Source organism: Vicia villosa, unplaced genomic scaffold (genome assembly GCF_029867415.1).
Source record: "Vicia villosa cultivar HV-30 ecotype Madison, WI unplaced genomic scaffold, Vvil1.0 ctg.001445F_1_1, whole genome shotgun sequence".
Lineage (NCBI taxonomy): Eukaryota > Viridiplantae > Streptophyta > Magnoliopsida > Fabales > Fabaceae > Vicia > Vicia villosa.
This window is the reverse complement of record NW_026705620.1, coordinates 123058-149725: the sequence shown is the minus strand read 5'-3', so window position 1 is coordinate 149725 and position 26668 is coordinate 123058. Positions and strand designations below refer to the sequence as shown.

Sequence of the window (26668 nt, the reverse complement as noted above, 5' to 3'; positions counted from 1 at the left end):
TCAGGCCTTTCGAAGAAAGCATTCTGTTCTTCTACTGCACCATTATTCAGCACATAGTAACACACAGGTTTGTGTTTTGTCATTTCTTCGATATCAGCCTCTTCACAATCTTCTACTTCAGTTTCCTGATTAAACTCGTGAGGGAGTATGGAAACAACATTGCAATTCAAGTTTATAGATGACACTCCATCAGAATCAAAATCATTTGTCATTCTATCCTCTTCTTTCCAAGAATTTGAACGCATCTTTTCTTCTTCATCCAAGAGTTTTTCAGCTTCGAATAATCTGCGTTCCACCGGAGGTTTGTTTGACTTTGCCCCCTGGTATGGGACTTGGTTGCTACTAGATTCTCCAGCTTCTCTTGGCCTGTATTCCTTCTGAGCCTTTTTTATTCTCTGATGCCTTCTCCACTGGGAACGAGACATAGGATTTTTTCCTTTATAATTCTCCAATCGATACGCCTCTCGATTTGGTCTTTGAAATTGTTTCCTATATGCCATTGCAGTTCTACCACCTTGGTCCCAACTTCGCCATTTGTTGGTTCTGGCATCAGCTTGCACCCACCTATCCTTTGGCGCATCTGCAGGGGTTCTGAAAGTTACCCTTCGAGTTCAGGGGTGTGGGCTACCAGGCCTCTTTGTTGAAGTCCATATGTCGAAACCGTACAGGTTAGGACGCAACCCCTGAGTTTCTTGACTCATGTAGCAATACACACGTTCGAATGATCGTGCTAGCATTTCGTCATAGACTGCCCCACATCTTGGGCAGAGAGCAACTTCAGTGTTTTCTTTGTGGCATCTGACTAAAAATCCTACCAAACTTTCCTCCATCTTTGGGTACAGTTGTAGTAGGGGATTTGGCTCTCTTCCTGGCTGTTCCCACCTTTCGCGTCGAACCTTTTCGAAGTTGGCTTCGACCCTTCGATTCAGCATGATCGAACACCTTGGACACATCCATTGCTTACCACCATTTCTCTCGTGGCAATTCCAGAGATATTCTTTGAGGCTTTCGGTTCTTGGAGGAACTTCGATGTCCCCATTTTGCCTCGTCAGCCATGTCTCTAGTTCTCCAAATTCAGACACTGGTCGTCTTGCGCTGACCATGTTAACCGCTGCTGGAGGAACTTCAGAGATCTGGATTTTCTGGAGTTTCATCCTGAGGTCTTCAGTGGCCTCACTGTTTTCTTCCTTCGATGCTTCAGTTATTTCTGTCTTGGAAGATTCTTCAACATCAGTGTTGAAGACTATTTCACCTTTTAGGCTTTCAGTAGCCTGCTTTCCATTGAACATTGCTTTAGTCTCCACAACTTCAACTTCAGAGGCCTCCACCATGTTGATATCTTCTACCTCGCAGAGGCTAGCGTCAGCAATGTTCAGGGGATTAGTATCGACCCTCATATGACTCTTGGTCTTGTCAGCAAATTTCAACCTTCCATCATTGAGAGCATTTTGAATCAGATCCCTGAAAAGAAAACATTGAGAAGTTTTATGGCCTAAAAACCCATGATATTTACAAAAACCTCTTTTCTTCCGTTGTTCCAACGGAGGAACTTTTGAATTTGGAGGTAGTATCATTTGGCCATCTTTTACTAATAAATCAAATATTTCATCACACTTGGTAATGTCGAAGGTATAAGTTTTCTTAGGGAACCTATCATTCTTATCGTTTTCTACTGGGTTTTTTCCATTGGCAGGATTTAGCAATTTGCAGGCGTAAGGTGGCGCTTCTTTCAATTCAGCTAAGTCTATTTCGACTTCTTCATGGCTATACGAGTCATTGAAAGACTCATCATCAGCGTCCTCGGCTTCGACGTACGCTACTCTCTCTTTCTTATAACTTTTATTCGCCCTAACTTTTTCTGCCTTCAGTCGTTCGACTTGTCGAACCCTGTCTGCTAATTGGGCCATGTCCCTAAGGTATTGGGTATCTAGTTTCTTTCTTATTGAATAATCTAGACCACCCGCAGCCATTTCAACAAGTTCATGTTCTGGGACTGTTGTAAAACACCTTGATTTCAACAAACGGAACCTATTTAAATAATCATCAATTGTTTCTGTGAATTTTCTTTTAACACTGGCCAATTCTTTCAAACTTATCTTAGTTTGACCCATGTAGAATTGCTCATGGAAAAGCCTCTCCAAGTATGCCCATGCGTCTATCGAATTTGGTGGCAAGGTAGTAAACCAAATGAAGGCATTTTTTGTCAGCGAACTAGGGAAATATTTGATCCTTAAATCCTCGTTTCCCGCTAAGTCTCCTGCTTCTGTCAAATATCTCGCAATATGTTCCACCGTTGACTCATTAGTTTCGCCTGAAAATTTTGTAAATTTGGGTACCTTAGTACCCCTAGGCAATTCTGTCTGCATGATATAATCTGATATAGGGGATGTATAGTTTGGACGTCTAAGTCCAGTACTAAGGCCATTATTGGCCATAACCCTTTCTATCATGGCAGTCAAGTTATTTTCTGTAGCCAGATTTTCTCTTCTGACTCTTTGAACAACCTCATCTGGGTGTTCGTTCCTACCCACAATCCTTAATCTGGGTCGATCTTCCTCCGTTTCTTGTCGAACGGGGACGGTTCTTTGATTTGAAGCTTCTAGGTTAATGATTGGAGTTCCTTCGAACATATCTGTTCTTCGTGAGGGGCCTACATCCCTAGTGGCTGTCCTAGATGACGGAACTATGTCTTGTACACGTTCTAAAATGGGCCTCTCTTCTTGATTCGAAGGCTGTTTGTCTTTCCTTTTAGGTGGCGTTATTCCCATGAATTCTGCCATTCGATTCATCTGAGATGATATTTTTTGGAAAGTTTCCATATTTTCTCTATTTGTAGTAGTAACATTTTCCATTAGTGGGCTTAAAACTGAAGTCAATTCTCTGGCCAAAACCCCTACCATATCATGGTTGCTTGCATCCATTTCTTGTCGAAATGCTACTTGGTTATTTGTGGTAAAGTGAGGCATCTGGGTAGAAAAACCAGTGTTATGTGGACTTCGACCCACTGAACTAACATTCGGTGAAAATGTCGCATTGTTAGTTGGGGCATATATAGATCCTGCCCCTCGTACGCCTGTTCCATATGGGTATGGCATTCCATATGAACTATTTGGCCTCCATTCGAAAGCAGAATTCGTGCCTTGACCAGGCAAATTATTTGCAGCATTTGTCGAGGCAAACAATACGTCCTCTGCGCTTGTGGATGAGGGTGCGGTTGTCGACACTGAAACTGGAATAGTCCCTGAAAGCCCTGTATTATTTTCAGGCAAAGCCTGGAAATTATCTGCAGGTCTCGATCCATTTGGACCCGTTGCATCACGTGTTCCTTGAACAGAAGTCGAATTTGCCGCTCCTGATCCTGAACCTTGTGGGGGATCTCGATCACCCCCTACACTGGCCGTAACGACCATTTTCTTGTTGTACCTTCGTTTGGGAATCGGTTGTGCACTGTTCTTTAATTTACCGTTCCTAAGGTTCATACAAGATCTTGATATTGTCTAGACAAAAATAAAGCAATTGATTAAAACAATCTGCTTGACACTGTCCCACTGGGCGTGCCAATTTGTTTACGGTGATTTCCAGTAAACAACCGCTAGTCTTCCAAACTATAATAAATATGATTTGGTTACTCGCAGGATCGACTAGATTGATCCTAGGACACATAGTCAACAAGATTGTTATCAACGTTCATTCGAAACATATTCATTGTTTGTCTTCTTCAATAAGCGTTGTTCGATTAAAGAATAAATAGTCTTGACAATCACTTTGTCATATATAAATGTGACTTCAGCGAAAGGATAAGTAACATAACATAGAAAATTAAAAGGACTATTGAAGCGTAAAGAATCTTAAACTGCAGAAATGTAAAAGACTTTGAAAGTAAATGAAAGTAATTCGAAAGTAAATGACGTTAAAGTAAAGATACAGAAATGTAAATGGCAAGAAGTAAACGAAATGCAGTAATTCTGGAAGGTAATTAAAAGAAGACAAAAGATAATACACATGTATTAAAATGGTGGTGTCATACGTACATTTTCTCAGCGAACTCTTTCTCTTAACGCTTGATACTTGAGTAAATATGTGAGCGATTTGTACAAAATGAACACACAGAAATCTAACATTAAGACTCCTATTTATACTAGTTTCGACCTTAACGGTCCTATACTAATCTGCTGCCACGTTTCTCATAAGAACTTCTAGCGATGCCATCTGTTACTTGGACAGTTACGAAACCGTCTTCGAATTTCAAATCTTCCCGCCTGAGTCCGTCTTCGATGCGTGGCAGTGTATTAAACAAACACTACGAAAAAACACGCTAAGTAGTAATACTTGAATATATTTATAAATTTATCTAAGTCCCCGAAGACACATACTTTTCATCAGCTTTCAGTATTCATTACCTTCATAGCGAACTTAGAAAACTTTACTCTCGAAGCATGACCATCAGTAGCCATTCTTTTATTTTTAAGGGATGGCCATCAGTAACCATCTTTCCTTCGATTTTCTACTTCTTCGAAGGATAAATAATATAAAACGAAATCTTCAGCTAACACTTCCTCCATTTCATTAATATCATTGGATCTAGGATGTTGATAGGTTTGAAAGGACCAAATCCATAATATTAGATGAATGATATTAATGATAGTGTGAGTTGATTTTACTTTATGCATTTTATCTTCTTCTTCTCTTTTTTTCTTTTTGATCGATGAAAGTCTTAATACTTTGAGAATTCTTATGGATTCTTAGTAAAGACTAGATCGTTACCTATTTTCTTTTCGTGCGGTATTGCTTTTGGAGAATGATCTACATATTATTTCTCTCGCATGCATTATCACATAAAGTTTTGACCGGCCTTGTTGTAGGGTGATTTCTACATAAATCACTTGGCGATCTGCTTAACATAGCGCAACATTTCGTGTCCCGAATAAAAAAGATCAAATATGGAAGAGAATTGTATGCGGTTGATTTAAGACTTATGGAGGTTTATTGTGTAGTCGCTATGATTTTATCAAGCTTCTGATAAATTTCTATTGAATTTAAATCCGAGAACATCCTTCACTCACCATCGATCTTCATTACTAACTTTGATAACATACTTGACAAGTTTCAAGATGGTTATCTTTAACATCTAACAATTGACTTTAATTTCCGCACTTTACTATACCGTTCTTTATATTTCTCACTTTATTGCTTTATTTTATCATTTCATCATATTTACATTCCGCTATTTTTCCTTTGTCCATTTGGACGTTTATATTCCGCTATTTTCTCTTTGTCCATTTGGACGCTATGTTTATGCTTCCGCTATTTTTCTTTTGTCCACTTGGACCATACTTTATTTTTATGCTAAAACACTAATAAATAACAAAAATCTAAAAAACTCTTAAGGCTCTTTTGGACTATTGGTTACTATCCCTAGCATTTTGGAGATTCGGACTTATGGACTTAGGACCTCTGGACCCTCATTCTGTTATTACTCTGTGATTGTTCTGTCTGTCTGGCATTAGATTGTTGTCTGTTTATGTGTGCAGGTATTTCCTTGAAAGCCCTTGATGGTTAATTCCAAGGCATTGAGATAAGGATTTTACCCGAAAACAGCCGTTACTCTGCCCGATTTTTGTCAGAATTTTAATGTGCTTAATGCAAAGTGGTGCTAAGACAATAAGTTCATCTGGATCCCCAAGTGATAATGTTGGTTTAGTATTGATATTCCAAAGGAAGGGAAATCTACCTTGACTCACAATGTCAAGTGTTGGCTTCTTATTTCGGTTAGACCGTTTCTTTCCTTAGCTTTTATTTTACGCAATAGGATAGCCTCTTCATCTCCTCCCACTTCTTAAATTTTCAAAATCTTCTCCCTTTTTCAAAAAACCTTCTTATGTTTGCAAACCTTTTCAAAACCTTTTTCTTAAAAAATATCTTTTGCTCTTAGTGGCTTTTTTCCCCTCTTTTTCTTCAAAGTTTAGACACCGTTAATTGTCGAAACGAGTGGTTATACCCCACGATTTTGAAATTGATTGATATAATGAGATCTTTTCCGCGTGAGAGAGCTAGTGGCATACTCGTCGATTTTATCCGAGTTGGAGCCCTTCTTTCATTTGCGATGCAAAGAACTCGTTTGTTCTCATGCTCAAGATCAATGGCTGAGTATTTCTCTCCAACGACGATAAAGTGTTTATTCGTTTTAAAAATGTTTTCCCTTTAAAGCGGAACTACATTAGCTCTGACTTCTCCATTGCACCGAGGAGGTATGTAGGCACAAGGCTTAACGCTTTGCCGAGCTTATTTTAAAAATAAAACAAACCGTTTTTTAGCACACACGACACAGATTTTCAAAAAGGTTCCTGTGGAGTACCACAGATATGAGGGGTGCTTAATGAAGGATAGAAAAACACTTAGAAAGGGGGGGTTTGAATAAGTGTAGCTTTAAAAACTTGACCGATAAAAATAAATTGCACAGTTATTTTTATCCTGGTTCGTTGTTAACTAAACTACTCCAGTCCACCCCCGCAGAGATGATTTACCTCAACTGAGGATTTAATCCACTAATCGCACGGATTACAATGGTTTTCCACTTAGTCAGCAACTAAGTCTTCCAGAGTCTTCTGATCACACACTGATCACTCCAGGAACAACTGCTTAGATACCCTCTAAGACTTTCTAGAGTATTCTGATCCACACGATCACTCTAGTTACAACCTGCTTAGATAACCTCTAAGACTTCCTAGAGTATTCTGATCCACACGATCACTCTAGTTCCTTACAACTTAATGTAATCTATTCTAAGAGTATTACAATTGCTTCTTAAAAGCTATAATCACAAACTGTGATATTTCTCTTAATGTTTAAGCTTAATCTCACTAATATATTACAACAGCAATGTAGTGAGCTTTGATGAAGATGAAGATTCTGAGCTTTGAATAGAACAGAGTTTCAGCAAGTTAATATAAGTTGTTTTGTTCAGAATCGTTAACCTTGCTTCTCATCAGAACTTCATATATATAGGCGTTGGAGAAGATGACCGTTGAGTGCATTTAATGCTTTGCGTGTTCCGTACAGCATCGCATTTAATGTTATACGCTTTTGTCAACTACCTCGAGCCTTGTTCACGCTGTGTCTACTGACGTTGCCTTTAATAGCTTCTAACGTTCCTTTTGTCAGTCAGCGTAGCCTGCCACTTGTACTTTCTTCTGATCTGATGTTTGTGAATACAACGTTTGAATATCATCAGAGTCAAACAGCTTGGTGCAAAGCATCTTCTGATCTTCTGACCTTGAAGTGCTTCTGAGCGTGATACCATCAGAACTTCAGTGCTTCTGATCTCATGTTCTTCTGATGCTTCCATAGACCCATGTTCTGATTCTGCTTCGACCATCTTCTGATGTCTTGCCAGACCATGTTCTGATGTTGCATGCTGAACCCTTTGAGACAAAGCTTCTGAGCGCTGAATTATGCATACTCTTTATATATTTCTTGAAAAGGAAATTGCATTTGATTAGAGTACCATATTGTCTTAAGCAAAATTCATATTATTGTTATCATCAAAACTAAGATAATTGATCAGAACAAATCTTGTTCTAACAATCTCCCCCTTTTTGATGATGACAAAAACATATATAAATGATATGAATTTGCGATCAGAAAGAGCAGACGGCAAAAGACAAATTACACAGCTATAGCATAAGCATGTGAATATGTCTCCCCCTGAGATTAACAATCTCCCCCTGAGATAAATAATCTCCCCCTGAAATAAATACTCGAAGAACTTTAATAAAAGACTTCCCTGATTACTTCGGTAGAGACGATCACATAAGCTTCTGTCTTCAGAGAATTCATAGCTTCTGACTTCTGCTTCCATTGGACAGCTTCAGAACTTGAATTTCTTTAGATCCCTAGAACATTCACAACTTCTGATTCCTGCTTCCATCTAGGACAGCTTCAGAACTTGAATTTCTTTGATCTTCAGAACATTCACAGCTTCTGATTTCTGCTTCCATTTAGGACAGCTTCAGAACTTGAGTTTTCTGGATCTTTAGAACATTCACAGCTTCTGATTTCTGCTTCCCTTGGATAGCTTCAGAGCTTTGAATTTCTACCAACACTACTTCATGCTAGATTTGTATCAGAACATTGTTGAATGTACCAGAGCATCATCAGAGCATCTCTACATCCTGAAATGTTACAGAACAAAAACTAAACGATAAAAGTCAGCATGAACGAGTCAGAACATAAAATGTATATTAGAACACATGATATGTATCAGAGCCATCTAGGCTAAAATAATGTATCAGAGCAAATAGAATTTTGTCAGAGCAAATAGACAAATTTTGGATCAATTTCTATTATCAGAAATTCTGATCATTCTTCTTTCTTGCTTCTGATTTCTGAAGCTTGACAGCACTCAGCTTGCTTCAGTTTCCATAAGCTTATTCTTTTTACAGAATAACGCTACTTATGGTTTTGCTTCTTGTGTTTTGAAGATTCTCTTCGCTTCTTTATACCTGCAAAACACTTAAACCATATAGAACTTGCAGTTCTTGTTAGTAAATGTGTGGGAGCTTTATCCAGCAACTGATAGATTAATCAAATCATTTATCATTTATTTTCTCCCCCTTTTTGTCATAACATCAAAAAGAATATTTCAAAAGATTCAGATGTATAAAACGACAAATAAAATCACTGGAAAGTAAAAACAAAGAAACTTTTCATTGATAATCAAAAGATATTACATGAGAAGATGTTTAACAAGCAGATGCAACAAGGAAAGAAAACTACTAAGACCAAAGACTAAGACCCTAGCAAGACAAAATCTGCGCCAGCATGTCTTGAACCCTGTCATAATTTGCAGTTTTCCTTGCCATGAAGGAGTGAAACGCATCATTGACTGCTTCTTGGGCTTCCAGGCGAAGGGTCAGGGAGACTTGATTCTGATGCAGATCTTCCACAATCTCTATCAGAAACAACATTCTCAGCAGGTGAAGATGAAGAGATTTCTTTGGAATGGGTTGAGGGAGAGGAGAGGTTAGATGAAGAGGAAGTTGAGTCTTGAAGGTAAAAAAGATGAGGAAGAAGATGGAGATGATGGAGGGCTTTCACCAGGGGGTTGAAACACACGTCTAGAATAGTTTCCAGACAACTTTGCTTCGAATGGATTCACCTTGAGAGGGTCATAGGTGATCTTTATCTTTTTGGGTTTGGAAGAAGATGTTTCAACAGCTTTTCTCTTTTTGTTTTGATCATTTTCATGGTTTCCTGGGCTTGATGAAGAGTTCATGATGGATTTGCAGATAATGAACAGCTAGGATTTGATATGAATGCAAAGAGATAGAGAAAGAAAACAAAGACAGAGTGTAATAGAGAAAATATAAGAGGGAAGGAGAAGCGTTTGAAGAGTATTTAAAAGAAAATAAAACAAATGATGGATAGCATTTAATGTTACGTGACATGAGGAGAGATAATAAAGACAAATGAGGTGACTAGCACAGTTACCTATGGTCGGCGTCCCTTCAACTGCACGCGCGTTTATCCATGAACAGTAAAGACAGGTTTACCATCCCGAGATAAAACGTTACAGCTGTTTTGCTTTAAAAGAGGTTCTGAATCAACTTAGACAATGAAACGTTAGTAATAACCGAATCATAATTTCTAAAAGATTTTAATCAGAACTTCGGAAAAAAAATAATCCACTTTCATTTCAGAAGATACTCATACATAAGAACTTCTCATCTTCTCATTATGGGCATAAATCCATACTGATGTTCTTCAGAATGAACTTAAACCTATCTTCAGCCAGGGGTTTTGTAAAGATATCAGCCCATTGATGGTCTGTATCCACAAAGTTTAAAGATAGAACACCCTTCTGAACATAGTCCCTTATGAAATGATGTTTAATCTCAATATGTTTAGCTTTTGAATGAAGAATAGGATTCTTAGATAAACATATAGCAGAAGTATTATCACAGAATATAGGAATGTTACTCTCATATATCTGATAATCTTCTAGCTGACTCTTCATCCAGAGCATCTGTGTACTGCAACCAGCAGCAGCGACATATTCTGCTTCTGTTGTTGATAGAGCAATAGTTGCTTGCTTCTTGCTATACCAGGAGATCAAATGACTTCCAAGAAATTGGCAACTTCCTGAAGTACTCTTTCTTTCAATTCTGTCTCCAGCATAGTCAGCATCGCAGAATCCTACTAAGTTGTATTCTTTAGATTTTCTGTAAACTAAGCCAACATTAGTAGTACCTTTCAGATACCTTAGAATTCTCTTAACAGCACTTAAATGAGATTCTCTAGGATCTGATTGGAATCTAGCACACAAACAAACACTGAACAGAATGTCAGGTCTAGAAGCAGTCAAATATAGAAGAGATCCAATCATACCTCTGTATAACTTCTGATCTACCTTCTTACTTACCTCATCCTTACCTAGGATGCATGTTGGATGCATAGGAGTTTTGGCTTCTTTGCAGTCTAGAAGATTAAACTTCTTCAGAAGTTCCTTCACATACTTGGTTTGGTGAACATACGTTCCTTCTGATGTTTGATTTATCTGTATTCCAAGGAAATACTTGAGTTCTCCCATCATGCTCATTTCAAACTCAGCCTGCATAGACTCAGCAAACTCCTTTCCAAGTGTAGCATTAGATGTTCCAAAAATAATATCATCTACATATATTTGACAAATTAAAATATCCCTTTTAAAGGTTTTACAAAAGAGAGTAGTGTCCACTTTTCCTCTAGTGAAACCATTATCCAGAAGGAAAGAACTTAAGCGTTCATACCAAGCTCTGGGAGCTTGTTTCAATCCATACAACGATTTCTTTAGTTTAAAAACATGATTAGGAGACATAGAGTCTTCAAAAACAGGAGGTTGATGGACATAAACTTCTTCATCTATATAACCATTTAAGAAGGCACTCTTAACATCCATCTGATAGAGAGTGATGTTATATTGAGTGGCAAATGAAATTAATAGACGAACAGATTCTAACCTGGCCACTGGTGCAAAGGTTTCTGTATAGTCAATCCCTTCTTGCTGACTGTAACCCTGAGCCACCAGTCTGGCTTTGTTCCTTACCACTTCACCTTTCTCACTGAGCTTGTTTCTGAAGACCCATTTTGTACCGATTATATTGAATCCATCTGGTCTAGGAACAAGATCCCAAACATCATTCCTTGTAAACTGATTCAGTTCTTCTTGCATAGCAATTATCCAGTCTGGATCTTCTAGAGCATGATCAACAGAAGTTGGCTCGATCAAAGATACAAGACCTAATTGACAGTCTGCATTGTTCTTAAGGAATGCTCTTGTTCTGATTGGATCATCCTTCTTTCCAAGAATGACATCTTCTGAATGACCAGAGATGAGTCTGGATGATCTTCTGACAGATGGTTCTTCAGAAATGCTTAGATTCTCCAGAGAAGCTGATACTTGATCTTCAGATTCTTTGCTTCTGAGAAGCTTTGCTTCTGATGCGTTGCTTCTTGGCTCAACAACTTCTGATACATCAATATCACAATCTGCAAAATTATCAAACTGCTTTGGTTTTTCAGAACCAAGCTTATCATCAAACCTGATATTGATTGATTCTTCTACCATCAATGTTTCAGTATTGTATATTCTGTAGCCTTTTGAGCGTTCAGAATATCCAAGAAGGAAACATTTTTGTGCTTTGGAATCAAACTTACCAAGATGATCTTTAGTGTTCAGAATAAAGCATACACATCCAAAAGGATGGAAATATGAAATGTTGGGCTTTATATTCTTCCACAATTCATAAGGAGTCTTATTTAGAATAGGTCTGATAGAGATTCTATTCTGAATATAACATGCAGTGTTTATTGCTTCTGCCCAGAAATGCTTAGCCATATTGGTTTCATTGATCATGGTTCTGGCCATTTCTTGCAGAGTCCTATTCTTTCGTTCTACAACTCCATTTTGCTGTGGAGTTCTAGGACAAGAGAAATCATGGGCAATACCATTTTCTTTGAAGAACTTTTCAAAGAATCTTTTCTCAAATTCACCACCATGATCACTTCTAACCTTTATGATTTTACACTCTTTTTCAGATTGAATCTGAATGCAGAAATCAAAGAACACTGAATGAGACTCATCCTTGTGTTTCAAGAATTTTACCCATGTCCAGCGGCTATAATCATCTATGATGACTAATCCATATTTCTTTCCTCTGACAGATGCTGTTTTGACTGGGCCAAACAGATCAATGTGCAAGAGTTCTAATGGCCTTGAGGTAGAAACAACATTCTTGGACTTGAATGCAGGTTTGGAGAAATTGCCCTTCTGACATGCTTCACAAAGAGCATCTGATTTGAATTTCAGATTAGGGAGTCCTCTGACAAGATCCAGTTTGTTAATCTGAGAAATCTTTCTCAAACTAGCATGACCTAATCTTCTGTGCCAGACCCACTGCTCTTCAGAAACAGACATAAGACAAGTCACCTTCTGACTCATAAGATCTTGCAGATCTGTCTTATAAATGTTGTTCTTCCTCTTGCCGGTAAATAGGATTGAGCCATCCTTCTGATTTACAGCCTTGCAAGACTTTTGATTAAAGATTATATCATAACCATTGTCACTCAATTGACTGATAGATAAGAGGTTATGTGTTAATCCTTTTACAAGAAGTACATTTGAAATGGAAGGAGAGTTACCAGACTTTATAGTTCCAGAGCCAATTATCTTGCCCTTCTGATCTCCTCCAAACTTGACTTCTCCTCCAGACTTAAGCACCAGGTCTTGGAACATTGACCTTCTTCCTGTCATGTGTCGTGAGCATCCAGAGTCCAGGTACCATGACATGTTGTGCTTTGTCCTTTTTGTAGCCAAGGATATCTGCAATAGGAATAATCTTATCCTTAGGTACCCACATTTTCTTGGGTCCTTTCTTGTTAGATTTTCTCAAGTTCTGATTGAACTTGGGTTTAACATTGTAAGCAATAGGAGGAACAGCATGATAATTCTTAATGTGAGTTTCATGATATTTCCTAGGTTGTGTCACATGCTTCTTAGTGTGTGTAATGTGAAAACTTTGAGCATGTGAAGTGTGCCTAATATCATGTGAGTGGCCATACTTGAACTGATCATACAATGGCTTGTATGTGATTTTCATCTTATCAACAGGTTCAAGTTTGTATGGGGTTTCACCCTCAAAACCAATGCCGACTCTTTTGTTTCCAGACACAGCATATATCATAGAAGCTAGCTGACTTCTGCCAATACTTCTAGATAAGAACTTCCTGAAACTTAAATCATATTCTTTCAGAATATGGTTTAGACTAGGAGTGGATTTTTCTGAATCAGAAGGAGATCCAACATTATTGGATAATTTTAACAGTTTTTCTTTTAATTCAGAATTCTCCAACTCAAGCTTCTTTGTTTCAAATTCAAATAGCTTTTTCAGCTTTTTGTATTTGAGACTAATCTGAGACTTGTATTCCAGAAGTTCTGTTAGACTGGAAACTAACTCATCTCTAGTAAGTTCAGAAAATACCTCTTCAGAATCTGATTCTGATGTAGATTCTGATCTGTCATCTTCTGTCGCCATCAGCGCACAGTTAGCCTGCTCATCTTCAGAGTCTGAATCATCTTCTGACTCATCCCAGGTTGCCATAAGACCTTTCTTCTTATGAAACTTCTTCTTGGGATTTTCTTTCAGAAGTTTTGGATATTCATTCTTGAAGTGTCCAGGCTCATTGCATTCATAGCACATGACCTTCTTCTTGTCAAATCTTCTGTCATCAGAAGATTCTCCACGTTCAAATTTCTTTGAACTTCTGACGCCTCTGAACTTCCTTTGCTTGTTCTTCCAGAGTTGATTTAGCCTTCTGGAGATCAAGGACAGTTCATCTTCTTCTTCGGATTCTGATTCTTCAGGATCTTCTTCTCTAGCCTGAAAAGCGTTAGTGCATTTCTTGATATTGGATTTTAATGCAATAGACTTACCTTTCTTTTGAGGCTCGTTTGCATCCAGTTCAATTTCATGACTCCTCAGGGCACTGATCAGCTCTTCCAAAGAGACTTCATTTAGATTCTTCGCAATCTTAAATGCAGTCACCATAGGACCCCATCTTCTGGGTAAGCTTCTGATGATCTTCTTTACGTGATCAGCCTTGGTGTATCCCTTGTCAAGAACTCTCAATCCAGCAGTAAGAGTTTGAAATCTTGAAAACATCTTTTCAATGTCTTCATCATCCTCCATCTTGAAGGCTTCATATTTCTGGATTAGAGCAAGAGCTTTAGTCTCCTTGACTTGAGCATTTCCTTCATGACTCATTTTCAAGGACTCATATATGTCATAGGCCGTTTCCCTGTTAGATATCTTCTCATACTCAGCATGAGAGATAGCATTCAGCAAAACAGTTCTGCATTTATGATGATTCCTGAAAAGCTTCTTCTGATCATCACTCATTTCTTGCCTTGTCAGCTTTACGCCACTGGCATTTACCGGATGTTTGTAACCATCCATCAGAAGATCCCATAGATCACCATCTAGACCAAGAAAGTAACTTTCCAGTTTATCTTTCCAGTATTCAAAGTTTTCACCATCAAATACCGGTGGTCTAGTATAACCATTGTTACCGTTGTGTTGCTCAGCAGAGCCAGATGTAGATGTAGACTTTGCAGTTTCATCAGCCATCTTTTACTGAAGCGTTTTTCTCTTCCTGAATCTTTTCTAAACACGGTTAAGTGCTTGCACCTTAGAACCGGCGCTCTGATGCCAATTGAAGGATAGAAAAACACTTAGAAAGGGGGGGTTTGAATAAGTGTAGCTTTAAAAACTTGACCGATAAAAATAAATTGCACAGTTATTTTTATCCTGGTTCGTTGTTAACTAAACTACTCCAGTCCACCCCCGCAGAGATGATTTACCTCAACTGAGGATTTAATCCACTAATCGCACGGATTACAATGGTTTTCCACTTAGTCAGCAACTAAGTCTTCCAGAGTCTTCTGATCACACACTGATCACTCCAGGAACAACTGCTTAGATACCCTCTAAGACTTTCTAGAGTATTCTGATCCACACGATCACTCTAGTTACAACCTGCTTAGATAACCTCTAAGACTTCCTAGAGTATTCTGATCCACACGATCACTCTAGTTCCTTACAACTTAATGTAATCTATTCTAAGAGTATTACAATTGCTTCTTAAAAGCTATAATCACAAACTGTGATATTTCTCTTAATGTTTAAGCTTAATCTCACTAATATATTACAACAGCAATGTAGTGAGCTTTGATGAAGATGAAGATTCTGAGCTTTGAATAGAACAGAGTTTCAGCAAGTTAATATGAGTTGTTTTGTTCAGAATCGTTAACCTTGCTTCTCATCAGAACTTCATATATATAGGCGTTGGAGAAGATGACCGTTGAGTGCATTTAATGCTTTGCGTGTTCCGTACAGCATCGCATTTAATGTTATACGCTTTTGTCAACTACCTCGAGCCTTGTTCACGCTGTGTCTACTGACGTTGCCTTTAATAGCTTCTAACGTTCCTTTTGTCAGTCAGCGTAGCCTGCCACTTGTACTTTCTTCTGATCTGATGTTTGTGAATACAACGTTTGAATATCATCAGAGTCAAACAGCTTGGTGCAAAGCATCTTCTGATCTTCTGACCTTGAAGTGCTTCTGAGCGTGATACCATCAGAACTTCAGTGCTTCTGATCTCATGTTCTTCTGATGCTTCCATAGACCCATGTTCTGATTCTGCTTCGACCATCTTCTGATGTCTTGCCAGACCATGTTCTGATGTTGCATGCTGAACCCTTTGAGACAAAGCTTCTGAGCGCTGAATTATGCATACTCTTTATATATTTCCTGAAAAGGAAATTGCATTTGATTAGAGTACCATATTGTCTTAAGCAAAATTCATATTATTGTTATCATCAAAACTAAGATAATTGATCAGAACAAATCTTGTTCTAACACTTAAAACCTTCCCCTTGTATAATCAACACCCGAACCTGAGTTCTCTTTCTTGTTTAAAAAACAAAACTTTGAGTTTTACGTTCTTTTCCCTTTTCCTTTGAAAAAATAAAGCGCGGTGGTGATTTCAAACAAAATATTGATTCGAGTCAATCCTATGGCTTCGATATCAGATTTTCCCCGCTACAGTAGTAGTGAGATTACATAAGCAGAAAAGGGTAATTTGAAACTAGTGGAAGCATGTGGCGAGATCAATATTCAAGGGTGACTTGAATTTTATCAAGATTATGTATTAGAGTTTCAATATGGTAGAGAGCAGCAAGATGGTTTATGGTTAAATTGGTATCACCACAGTTTAAAGTCAAGGTGGAGATTGTCAAAGTATGTCTTAAAACCCTTGTTGATAAAGAGAAACAAAACATATTTTGAGATTTCCAAAAATCAGGAAGCCAAAATGTAGCGAGAATGTTCGGTTTGGACAGTTACAGATTTCGGGTTTGATCGGTTCGACTTACAGATACTTTATTTAATATTATGATATTGAATATATATTAATTTGGAAATAGTCTAAATTAATCTAAAATATATTGTAAGATATTTATAATATTCTATTCTAATAATTAATGGATTATGTTTTGGGCTTTGTATGTTGGGTTTTAGTAATTATAAATATGTATCTCTTCAGTGTTTTACAGTGTGACAATCTTAAAGTTTATAGCGAAAAGGCTTAGTAAAGGTTTTAGGATATTCTCAAGGGAAAACTTAGAAAGGCAAGAGTTTTGGGAAACTTTTGGAGTTATTTAAGGGGATTGAGAAACACTTGTCCAAATCATTTTAGACTATGTATTTAAGTGAGACTTGGGTTGTTCCAAATACACTTATTCACATATTATTAGACTGGTGTGTGGATATAAATGGTGGGTGGCCAGATCAATAGACTGTGATATCATATTACAATTTGAGTTTAGCCTAACACGTCTCTACAAGTGACCTGATCAAAAGACTTTGATGTCATGTAAGGAATAATATAAATTGTACTATATTATGAATAAAGGTGTTCTTTTTATAGGAGAAAAATACAATCAACCAACTACTTAATTTCATTAAAGAAATAAAGAAAATAAAATAAATCTAAAAAGAATAATAATAAAATAAAATAATATATTATATTTTAATATAAGATACTACTCCTTCTTCTACTTCACCTAGAAGGGTTAAAAGATAAGAATCTACAAAAATCCCTAACCTCCTAGAGCAAAGTTTTTCTCCCCATTTGATTAGTGACAAAGGAGGATGAGGAATAGGAGCAACCAATACTCCAAAAAAAAATAAGAAATAAAATGCTAGGGAACTTACAAGTAAGAAAAACTTGGAGACATTTGCATATTAAAGAAAGCATTTTGAGAAAATAAACAAGATTGGTTTACTCTTATTTATACCCTTCAGATAGGGACTAAAAGACAAAACTAACGGATAAAATTCAAAAGATTGTTGAGACTTTGCATACACTATTAAACTAGCACCATGTCACTAGGGATTACATCATCAAATTCATAATGGAAGTTACGGTTCCCAAGTTATAATTATGGCACGCCCATTCATGATTCAACTTCCTACAAAGTATAAGCTCCCCATGGAAGGTAAAAAAGACAGCGAAGATTACACAGTCACATCATAGTATGATAGTAAAAAAGTAAAGAATACAAAAAATCTAAAAATGTTAGATCAGATTTGAAAGTTAATTCTCATAAAAAATACAATAGCGTGAAGTCCGATACACATGAAGGAAGAAAAATTGGACCACAAAATATGCTTTAGGGGACTACTATTTCAGTCTAGGACCATACCCATTTTATAAAGGTCAAATAGAGAAAATGATGTGAATAACGAAAGACCCAAACGCTCCTTAAAGACGTGATTTGAAAGCATGTGTTCTGCTGATAGGTGTCGTCTAAGAGAAGGTTCTAGAACCTTATTATCAAGGCTTCAGGAAGACCTCAAAGTCAGGTACACCTTTAACCATAAAAACTCCTCACTTTTGACTCTTATTGATTTAAACGTTCAAGTGTTTGTAGAAATTGTAGACATTTCACCCTTTTAATATTATCAAACAATACCAACACGAAGTGGATCATTCACTAGAATTTGCCATCTAATATGGGTATAGATGTCAAAAAAAGTCCTATATGACAAAGCCCCAATAATTAGTCCCCTACTTGGCCCTGTTATTTTAAGCCCCCTATTAAATGAATATTTTTTTTACTCCTTATCTTTATCTCTCTTGTATTTTTATTTTTTTGGGAGTCTAATTATTAGCTTAAATTTTAATTTACTTGGAACAAAAAACTTTAGTTTTTTTCTAAATTATGTATTTTTTTAAAACACAATAAAAAATTAATATTTTTGAAAATTAATTTCAAAAATAAAGAAAAGATTATTTAAATTTTTTATTTTCTTTTAAAATTTAATTTTTGAGAAAAAAATTTATTCGAAAATCAAAAAGCCAATTTTTTCTTAATAAAATATTCAATATTTTTTCAAAATTAAATTTGATATATTTTTCGAAAATGAAAAAACGACTATGTTTTTTATTCAAAAAAAATTTTCTTCGAAAAAAGCAATTTTTTTTTAAAATCGTTAAAAAGAATTTTGTAAACAATATTTTTTGATAAATAAGATTTTACCCTTACTTTAAACATAATATTCATTTTAAACAAACATACCCTTACTTTAAATTGAGAACTCATTTTGTGAATCTCATTAGTATTTGTATGGTCACTATCATTTTTCTCTATTAGTTTTTTTTTAATCAAGATATATTAATTTAGAACAATAGTTCTAACAAACTCGGTTACAAAAGGCAAAGACCGCCATAAACGGAAAAAAGCAAACACCGACAAAAAACTAACTTAAGTAATACAAAGGGGATTTGCAAAACTCATAGAAGTTGCAAGGAGAGTTAGAAGTTTTCCCAACAAAGGACCATCTCCAAACGAGCATCTTACAAGACCACACCAAATCATTAACATTGCAAATGGAATTATTGAAGATAATATCATTCCTATTAAGCCAAAGAGTCCAAACAATTGCCAACCAAATGCAACCCTCTTTGTCTTTCCTTACTTTCTTAAAACAAAAATAATTCCAATTCCAAAAGCTCTCCATAATATCATTAGCTTTTACAAGGTTCATTCCTATCCAAAGGGACATATTAAACCATACCGCTTCCGCTATCCGCCAATCCAACAACAAATGGGGAACACTTTCATTACTCTCATCACAAAGGACGCAAACGAGATTCGAAGAGGATAGAGGGATACCTCGGATCAAAAGCGCATTTCTTGTCGGAATCTTATATTTAAAACATCTCCACCCAAAAGCTTTCACTTTAAGAGGAACATCCACTTTCCAAATTAAAGAATAAATGAAGTCAAAACGATTAACCGGACCGAACGGAAAAGATAACTTACGGATCTCATTAAAACAAGAAGCCACGGAATAAGACCCGGAGTCCTCCAACCGCCACTTGGTCGCGTCCGGCCCTTCCGTCAAGGGGAGATCCGCTGGTAGCCCCTGAACAAACCGGTTCAGCAGCACTGTCAGCTCCAGTTCAGCCCCATAACGCACCCCTAAGTCACCCCACTTCCAATCCCCCTGCACCCATCCTCCCATACCGGCTATAGCAACATCCTGCAAAAGAGAAGAATTAAACAAAACCGGAGAAACATGATTTATATTAAGGATATGTTTGTTTTAACTTTAAAAATATATATTTTTTATAAAATAATTTTTATAAATTCTTTTTTTAAATATTATAAGATTTTATTTAAATTCATTTTTTGTAAATTAAAAAATAATTTTGATATTCTGTAAAATAAACATACATTATTAAAGATCAAAATATTGTCAAAATTACAATTTTTTAAAAACATATTATTTCTAAAATAATTTTTATCAAAAAATATTTGAAATAGTTTAAAATTAAGTGACTTTTTAAAATTTTGATATAAAAAAATTCAATAAAATGATCAAATATTTAAATAATATTTTAAAAATAACTACTCAAACTAAATTTTTGTTTAAAATTGTTATAAATTTTTTTTAAATAAAATTTTTTAAACAAAATATGTAAGAATATAAAAATCATATTTTAAAAAAAAAACTAAAACAAACGGATGCTAAAATAGTTTGATCCATAGAAATGAACAAATGGAAGTCAATGTTCGAAGGCGTGATCATATTAAGGGCCTGTTTGAAAGGCTTTTTAAAAACTCTATTTTAGTTTTTGAAAATTTAAAAACTAAAAACTTGTTTGAATATAATATTTTACAAATGTGTTTTTAAAAACTCTTCACAATTTTTCAGTTTTTAAAAGCAAAAAACTGAAATGGCTAAATTGTGTTTTGATTTTTACTTTTCAGTTTTTAAAAACTAAAAACAAAAACTATTTCAAACAGACCCTAAATGTTTAAGTGTTTGTCGATGTTTCATAATGATTGCCTCTTGTAAAAGAAATTATAAACATATTTGTAGAAAATATTTGTTGAAATATATTTTTAAAATTGGAATATTAAATATGATGAAGTTATTAATATATTTTTATATTTAATTTTAGATAAATACCCTTTTTGTGTCTACGTTAATGTTAGAGTTCATTTTGGTCCTTAATTTCAAAAAATATTATATTGGTTCCTTAACTCTTCAAAATATATCATATTGGTTCTTTTCATCTAATTAGTGACAGAAAAATTAAAAATCGATCGTCAAATCAGTCGATAAAATGACAAAAATAAAATGGTACCTTTTGAAGATGTAAGAGACTATATGTTTGAGAATTTGGAGGGAAGAAAGGGGAGAGCTTTGAAAAAAATAGAAGGATTGAGAAGAAAGAATTGAATGATTTTTGTTGGGAGAATTTTAGGGGATTTGCTTTTATTCATGACACAAAAAACTCCCTAATATGAGAGAACTTAAAATTTGTATTGAAGGAGGATTTTGAAGTTTGAAGGATTTTGGAGGACTCAAAAATAAAAATATAGTAATAATATACACTATTTTATCATTCTATACAAAATCATTTTTTATAAAAATATCAAATATTTTTCTATATTTTTAAAAAATTCATTTTCGAAAACCTTCTTCTCCCCTCCTCTTCAAACTCCAAACCATAACCTAATAAAATCTTTTAAAATTAAGGGACCAAAATGAACACCAAAATTAAGATATGGGACCAAAATTTGTATTTTGTCTTAATTTTATTTCATTATTTTTCTTTTGTTTATAATTATCAAATTAATATCTATTAAAGACATTTTAGTTACTAGCCTAGTGTTGGAGACTTGTGTACATTTTCTACAAAGTTATTAAGTAGATAAATTAATTGTAATTTCATAAATCTAAACTAGCAAAATAAAAAATAACAGGATAACAACAACAATTTAAACCGCCGCAGTAGTATCCTCGCGGCGCTTAACCATATATCTCCCGCAGAAAGAAGCGACAACTCTTCTAACATCAGTTTTTGAAACAGCGACACAATATACCTGTTCTCTTTAGGATATATTTTTAAAGAAGTTACTAAACATAATTGATAACCAAAATTAATACTAATTTAACTTATATTTGGTATTAACTCTTGCAGTTAAATATTAAACATATAGGTCAGTTTACAAACCTATATGCATTTTTGCCACATAACATACATGTAACTTTCATGTTAAGAAACTTGCCTAGTCATAAATGTACCAATATATTTGAAAACATATTATATATATTGGGGTCAAAAATCTTAGATTGTTATGAATTACATTAGGAAAAGTTCTATAACATTGTATCCAAAATGGAGAGGATTCAACTAGTTGAAAAAGTTGTGATTGTCCCTGAAAAACCAACACCTCGTAAACGAATGTTTTTATCAAACATTGACTTGTCACTTGTTGTTTACCAAGATTCTGCCTCTTTCTTTGATCCTCCAAGTAACCAAATATCTTTCAAAGATATTTGTAGCAAGCTATACAATGCACTTGGTAAAATCCTTGTTCATTATGACTTTATGGCGGGGCGGCTCGTGGCGAGTTTAGAAGAGAAAAATCGATTTGAAATTGATTGTAATGACGCTGGTATTGTTGTCGCTGCTGCGAAAACTGATAGAAAGTTGAATGAATTTGGTGTTATTTCGGCACCTAATCCAGAGTTAAGAGAATTGGTTGTTTTCTTGCATGAACATGGCGACGAAGATATTGACCTAAAGGAAATTCCCCTTTGTTCCTTACAGGTTAATTTTTTCCTTGCTTCATCCTTCATTTTTTATATGTTACGACCGTTATCAGGACCGTCTTAAGTTTTTAGAGGCTCGGTTGTATGATAGAAATTAATTTACGAGATTTTTTAGTCACGGTTTATCTATGAGAAATTTTTTGTCATGGTTTATATTTTTGAACTTTTGCGGTAATTTATATTGCACGTCTTTAAAGACTGCCTTGATCATTTTATTTCATACATGTTTTTGCTTATTGTTGCACATTGTACATAATGTATTTGTTTTATGATAGCTGACACAATTTGGATGTGGAAGTTTGGCACTAGCTTCTCATTACAACCACTGCATTCTCGACGGTATAGCAATAAGAGAATTTGAGACGAATTTGGCGTCGCTAACACGCGGTGACGAGCTCGTCATATTACCTAACAAAGACAGAACCGTCCTGAAAGCTCGGAATCCTCCAAAGATAACTCACCCACATTATGAATTCTCAAAATCTACAAACATAGAGGATTTATTCACAATCCGAGGTACAACTAGCACAAATGTTAAAAAAAACCTTGTAGAGAATCAAACTCATGTGCTTCATTTATCACCACAAAAAATATCAACCTTAAAAAAGAAAGCCCTAGAAAAAACAACCTTAAAAAACATCACAACATTTCAAGTCATTGCCGCGAAAATCTGGAAAGCGAGAAGCATAGCAACGAAGATCGAAGAAGATAAACTATCAACAATGTTGTTTCCGGTCGACGTTAGAAAAAAGGTTGTCCCCGAACTTCCGAGCGGATTTGCGGGAAATGCATTAGTCCCGGGTTTCACAAGATCAACTATGAAGGAGTTGATTGAACAAGGAGATGATTATGCTATAAAGAAAGTGCAAGAAGGGATTGAGAGATTGAATGATGAGTATATTAAATCGGGTATAGATTGGTTAGAGATGAATAAAGGTGTGCCTTGTAATGAGGATAGTTTCTCTTTGGTTGCATGGTGGAGATTAGGGTTAGAGAATGTAGTTTTTGCTTGGGGGAGATTGAAGTGTGCTACTCCACTTGTAGTTAAGCCTGGTTTGGTTATGTTGTTGCCAGGAGGAGAAGATGAAGGAGGGATTAATGTATGTTTGAGTTTACCTAAGGATCAATTGGATGAGTTTTGTAGGATAATGTTGGAAACATAGAACTTGTTTTTGTATTTAAGTGAATATTGGTATTTTGTTGTAGCCAATGGCAAAATATTATGATCTATGTTGGATTATTTGGCCTTTATATTAAGATGAATAATAGTAAATATTAATAAAATAATACTTCTAGTATACTCCCAAGAGAACACCAATGTTCTTCATGCTTATTGGAAATTACATTAAAAAAAAAATGTTACATGAAACTATATGAAAGACGAGACTACACATGTAATACTTCCTCGTGTCACTATTATTATATCCACTATTATAAATAAAATTTATTTTTCTATTCATTATGAACATTTGAAATATTTAGAGAAGATTAGTGGGTTAAATAACTCAACTATGTGTTAGTTGAATTAAATATGTATCTTATTGGTATAAGGTTCACTAAAAAAAAAAATCTCCTGTCACGCCCAAGAAACCGAGACTATATGCAAAATAACCGTGGCGTAACGCTGAGGTCACGGTTTGGCCACGAAAATCCAACTATGGGATATGCGGCTGTGGCCTAAAGTATAGTCCACGGTTTTTTGGTATATACCACGTTTTTTTGACAACCGTGACTTTTATAGGCCACGGTTTAGATAGTTTGATTAAGGCCGCGGTTTATATTTGCCATGATTACAGAACTGTGGTCATATGGTAAAGCCACGGTTTCAATTTAACGTTTAACATACAGTTTTGGTTCAAGATATAGCCACGGTTTGATTATGACCACAGATTTAAAACCGTGATTATATGTTATGCATTCTAAACCATTTATCTTGCCACGGTTTATTTCTGTATCATTACATAAATATGTCATATCCAAAAACAATATCCAAAAACTATCATTTATTTAGGATCAACCATGTTTTATAAATACAATTCTAGCATTAGATTATGCGATCATGAAAGTATCATAAATGTACTTCTAGTGTGAAGACAAAACCAAATACAGAGCTACTAATAGTTTTACACCATGACTAATGAGTTCAAAGGTATAGTATATGGTTGTGGTTCAGTCTCAAACAGCCAGTGGAAACAGCTAGTGGGTACAACCTTCCCTAAATTGATTCTTTTCAAAGATCGCTTCATGGTCAAAGTGGGTTTATAACCTGCAATCACAAGGAAATCGTTACATAATCTATCCAATCCAAACAGTTGCATAATATACTCAGTTCAAAAGTAACAGGAGCAGCTAAAATTCATGCTTCAGTGAACCAAGTACAATTTCAAAACGAATGATGCACCACACAAATCCACGCAGATTCGGAATGGCCCAAAAGCATAACATTCATCATCAAAACCAAACTTACATTTCAAAACTAACATGGACTCCGGTGTACCTAACGAGTTGAATCCTAACTATTCTTACGATTTGTATTCTTTCAAACAATGGTAAACCAGTAAGGTACTTCAATCCTGTCTTACGAACAAAATTAAAATTAATAATATAATTTAAAAAACACTTTAAATTGTATTTTTGAGTATCATAAACATTCTTCACCAAAAATACATAGAAATAATGAGACTGCATACCATCAGATTTTGCTTAATGTACCCTATTCTTTCTGGATTTGTTATTATCCTGTGACCTGGTAACTCATAGAAATACTGCACTGCATACCATTTGATTCCACTCTTCAATGCTCTGAAACGTTCCTTGTGGATATCGTCCTAATTGTTCACAACGGAGATCCATTATGGTGGATCAAAGCTTTCAAACAGTCAACAATATCTTTGGCCTTATCAAAGATCTTCCTGCGGTTAAACAAATCGTCTATGTAGCCTGCAACGAAAGAAAAATAAGCTCTTATTATAGCATAATTGAGTCCAAATCTAATAGCATAAAGAAAGATGAAAAAGCTAAAAGTTTACTAACTTATTTGCAGCTTGCAATTGTTCAAATGCACAACCAATTTCTGAAAAATTCCAGAAAGCCTCTCTCTATAATCTGACAATTTATAGTCCCTAAAAAATAAAGATTAGTAATAGTGTTAGATTATAATATTACATATCAAATTGAATGGCGCAATAGTATTAGTAACTGCGACTGCAATTGCAATTGCAATCACAAACATTTCGTTAGCTTCTTCATACTGAATTATTGAGAAATTAAACAGTTTCATAACAAAGAAGTAAAAACTAACTCATGTTGTGCTTCATAACAAAGAGTGGACCTGAAACCAAAACAAAAAGCTTAAAAAGCAGCTACACTTGTTCATGACCAAACACACTTGTTCAACCATGCTAATCTTAAACCAAAACAAAAGGTTTAAAAAGCAACTAGAATTATTCAGGGTTCTTAAAATAATGGCCAGTAGTCTCTTAAGCCAGCAATGTTTTAATCACAACTTAAACTAGACTATTAAATATATTGTGGGCTGACACATTTAGTTTGCGGCCCATGCTAACAAGCGCAGCGAACCATCATGTAGCACTTCAAAGACTGGGCAGATAAAGGGAGTGTGATTGTGTTCTTTGCTTCTTGGAAGGACTCAATAAGATAATAAAAGTTATGTTCCCAAATCTTGTTGAAGCCTGATGGACCCCTTGCCAATTATCAATAATGTGTGGTTAATTGTCGTCTAACAAGAAAGGCAACTTTCAATTGGAATTTAGAACACTATTCAGACTGCACTATTCTAGCAAGCAATCAATTTAAAACTATCTCGCAACCCCAGAAACACGGGGTAGAGGTCGCTCATCTGATGGTAGTCCAAAAAGTTCAATGGCAAGAACACCTCACAAAAGCAATATACATATTGTGGACACTTGATTTTTCATGCAATAATTTCCTTCTAGATATAAATCCTGAAAGTCAGCCAATCATGACGCAACTATAGCAGCAATGAAGACTGGCAATATGAAACTTCTATACAATGTCATACTATTAAGAAAATCCAAGCCCTACTTGTATTTCTCCCACAATCAAATTCTATAACCACTGACTTCTCATGATTCTAATCAATTAAACTAACGGTAATTAGCATTCAAACTTAACTGCAACAAGGGACCTTCTAACAGTTTCAGATTTTTTCACATCAAGACCAAGATCTACAGGCCAGCCCTGCACCATTCAAGTTTCATCTATTAAAAAAACATTTCGTCAATAATCATACATACATAACACCCCTAACAGGTTACATAATGTTTGGCATTTAACTTTCCATAATTTTATCTATAATTCTGATCACACTAACATTATTTGCTTTAACTTTCCACAATTCTATCTATAACCCTTATCAAACACTTTCTTACAAAATAATTAAAATATCACCTTGTGAT

At 35.4% G+C, this 26668-nt stretch overlaps 2 protein-coding genes across 2 annotated transcripts; one reads left to right on the top strand and one right to left on the bottom strand.

Moving 5' to 3' along the window:
• Nucleotides 1-18857: 18857 nt before the first annotated feature.
• On the bottom strand, nt 18858-19625 carry LOC131635206 (uncharacterized). Its single transcript, XM_058905811.1, has one exon. The coding sequence runs from the start codon at nt 19623-19625 to the stop codon at nt 18858-18860; it is 768 nt and encodes a 255-aa protein (XP_058761794.1).
• A 2167-nt stretch (nt 19626-21792) lies between these two features.
• Nucleotides 21793-23392, top strand: LOC131635205 (acyltransferase GLAUCE-like). Its single transcript, XM_058905810.1, has 2 exons — nt 21793-22227; nt 22505-23392. Exons 1-2 carry the CDS (start codon nt 21793-21795, stop codon nt 23390-23392), a joined length of 1323 nt encoding a protein of 440 aa, XP_058761793.1.
• Nucleotides 23393-26668: the final 3276 nt, after the last annotated feature.

Coding starts and splice junctions, on each gene's coding strand:
- LOC131635205 (XM_058905810.1), top strand. CDS start 21,793: ATGGAGAGGATTCAACTAGTTGAAAAAGTTGTGATTGTCCCTGAAAAA. Junction 22,228..22,504: donor TTCCCCTTTGTTCCTTACAG/GTTAATTTTTTC, acceptor GTTTTATGATAG/CTGACACAATTTGGATGTGG.
- LOC131635206 (XM_058905811.1), bottom strand. CDS start 19,625: ATGGGAGGATGGGTGCAGGGGGATTGGAAGTGGGGTGACTTAGGGGTG.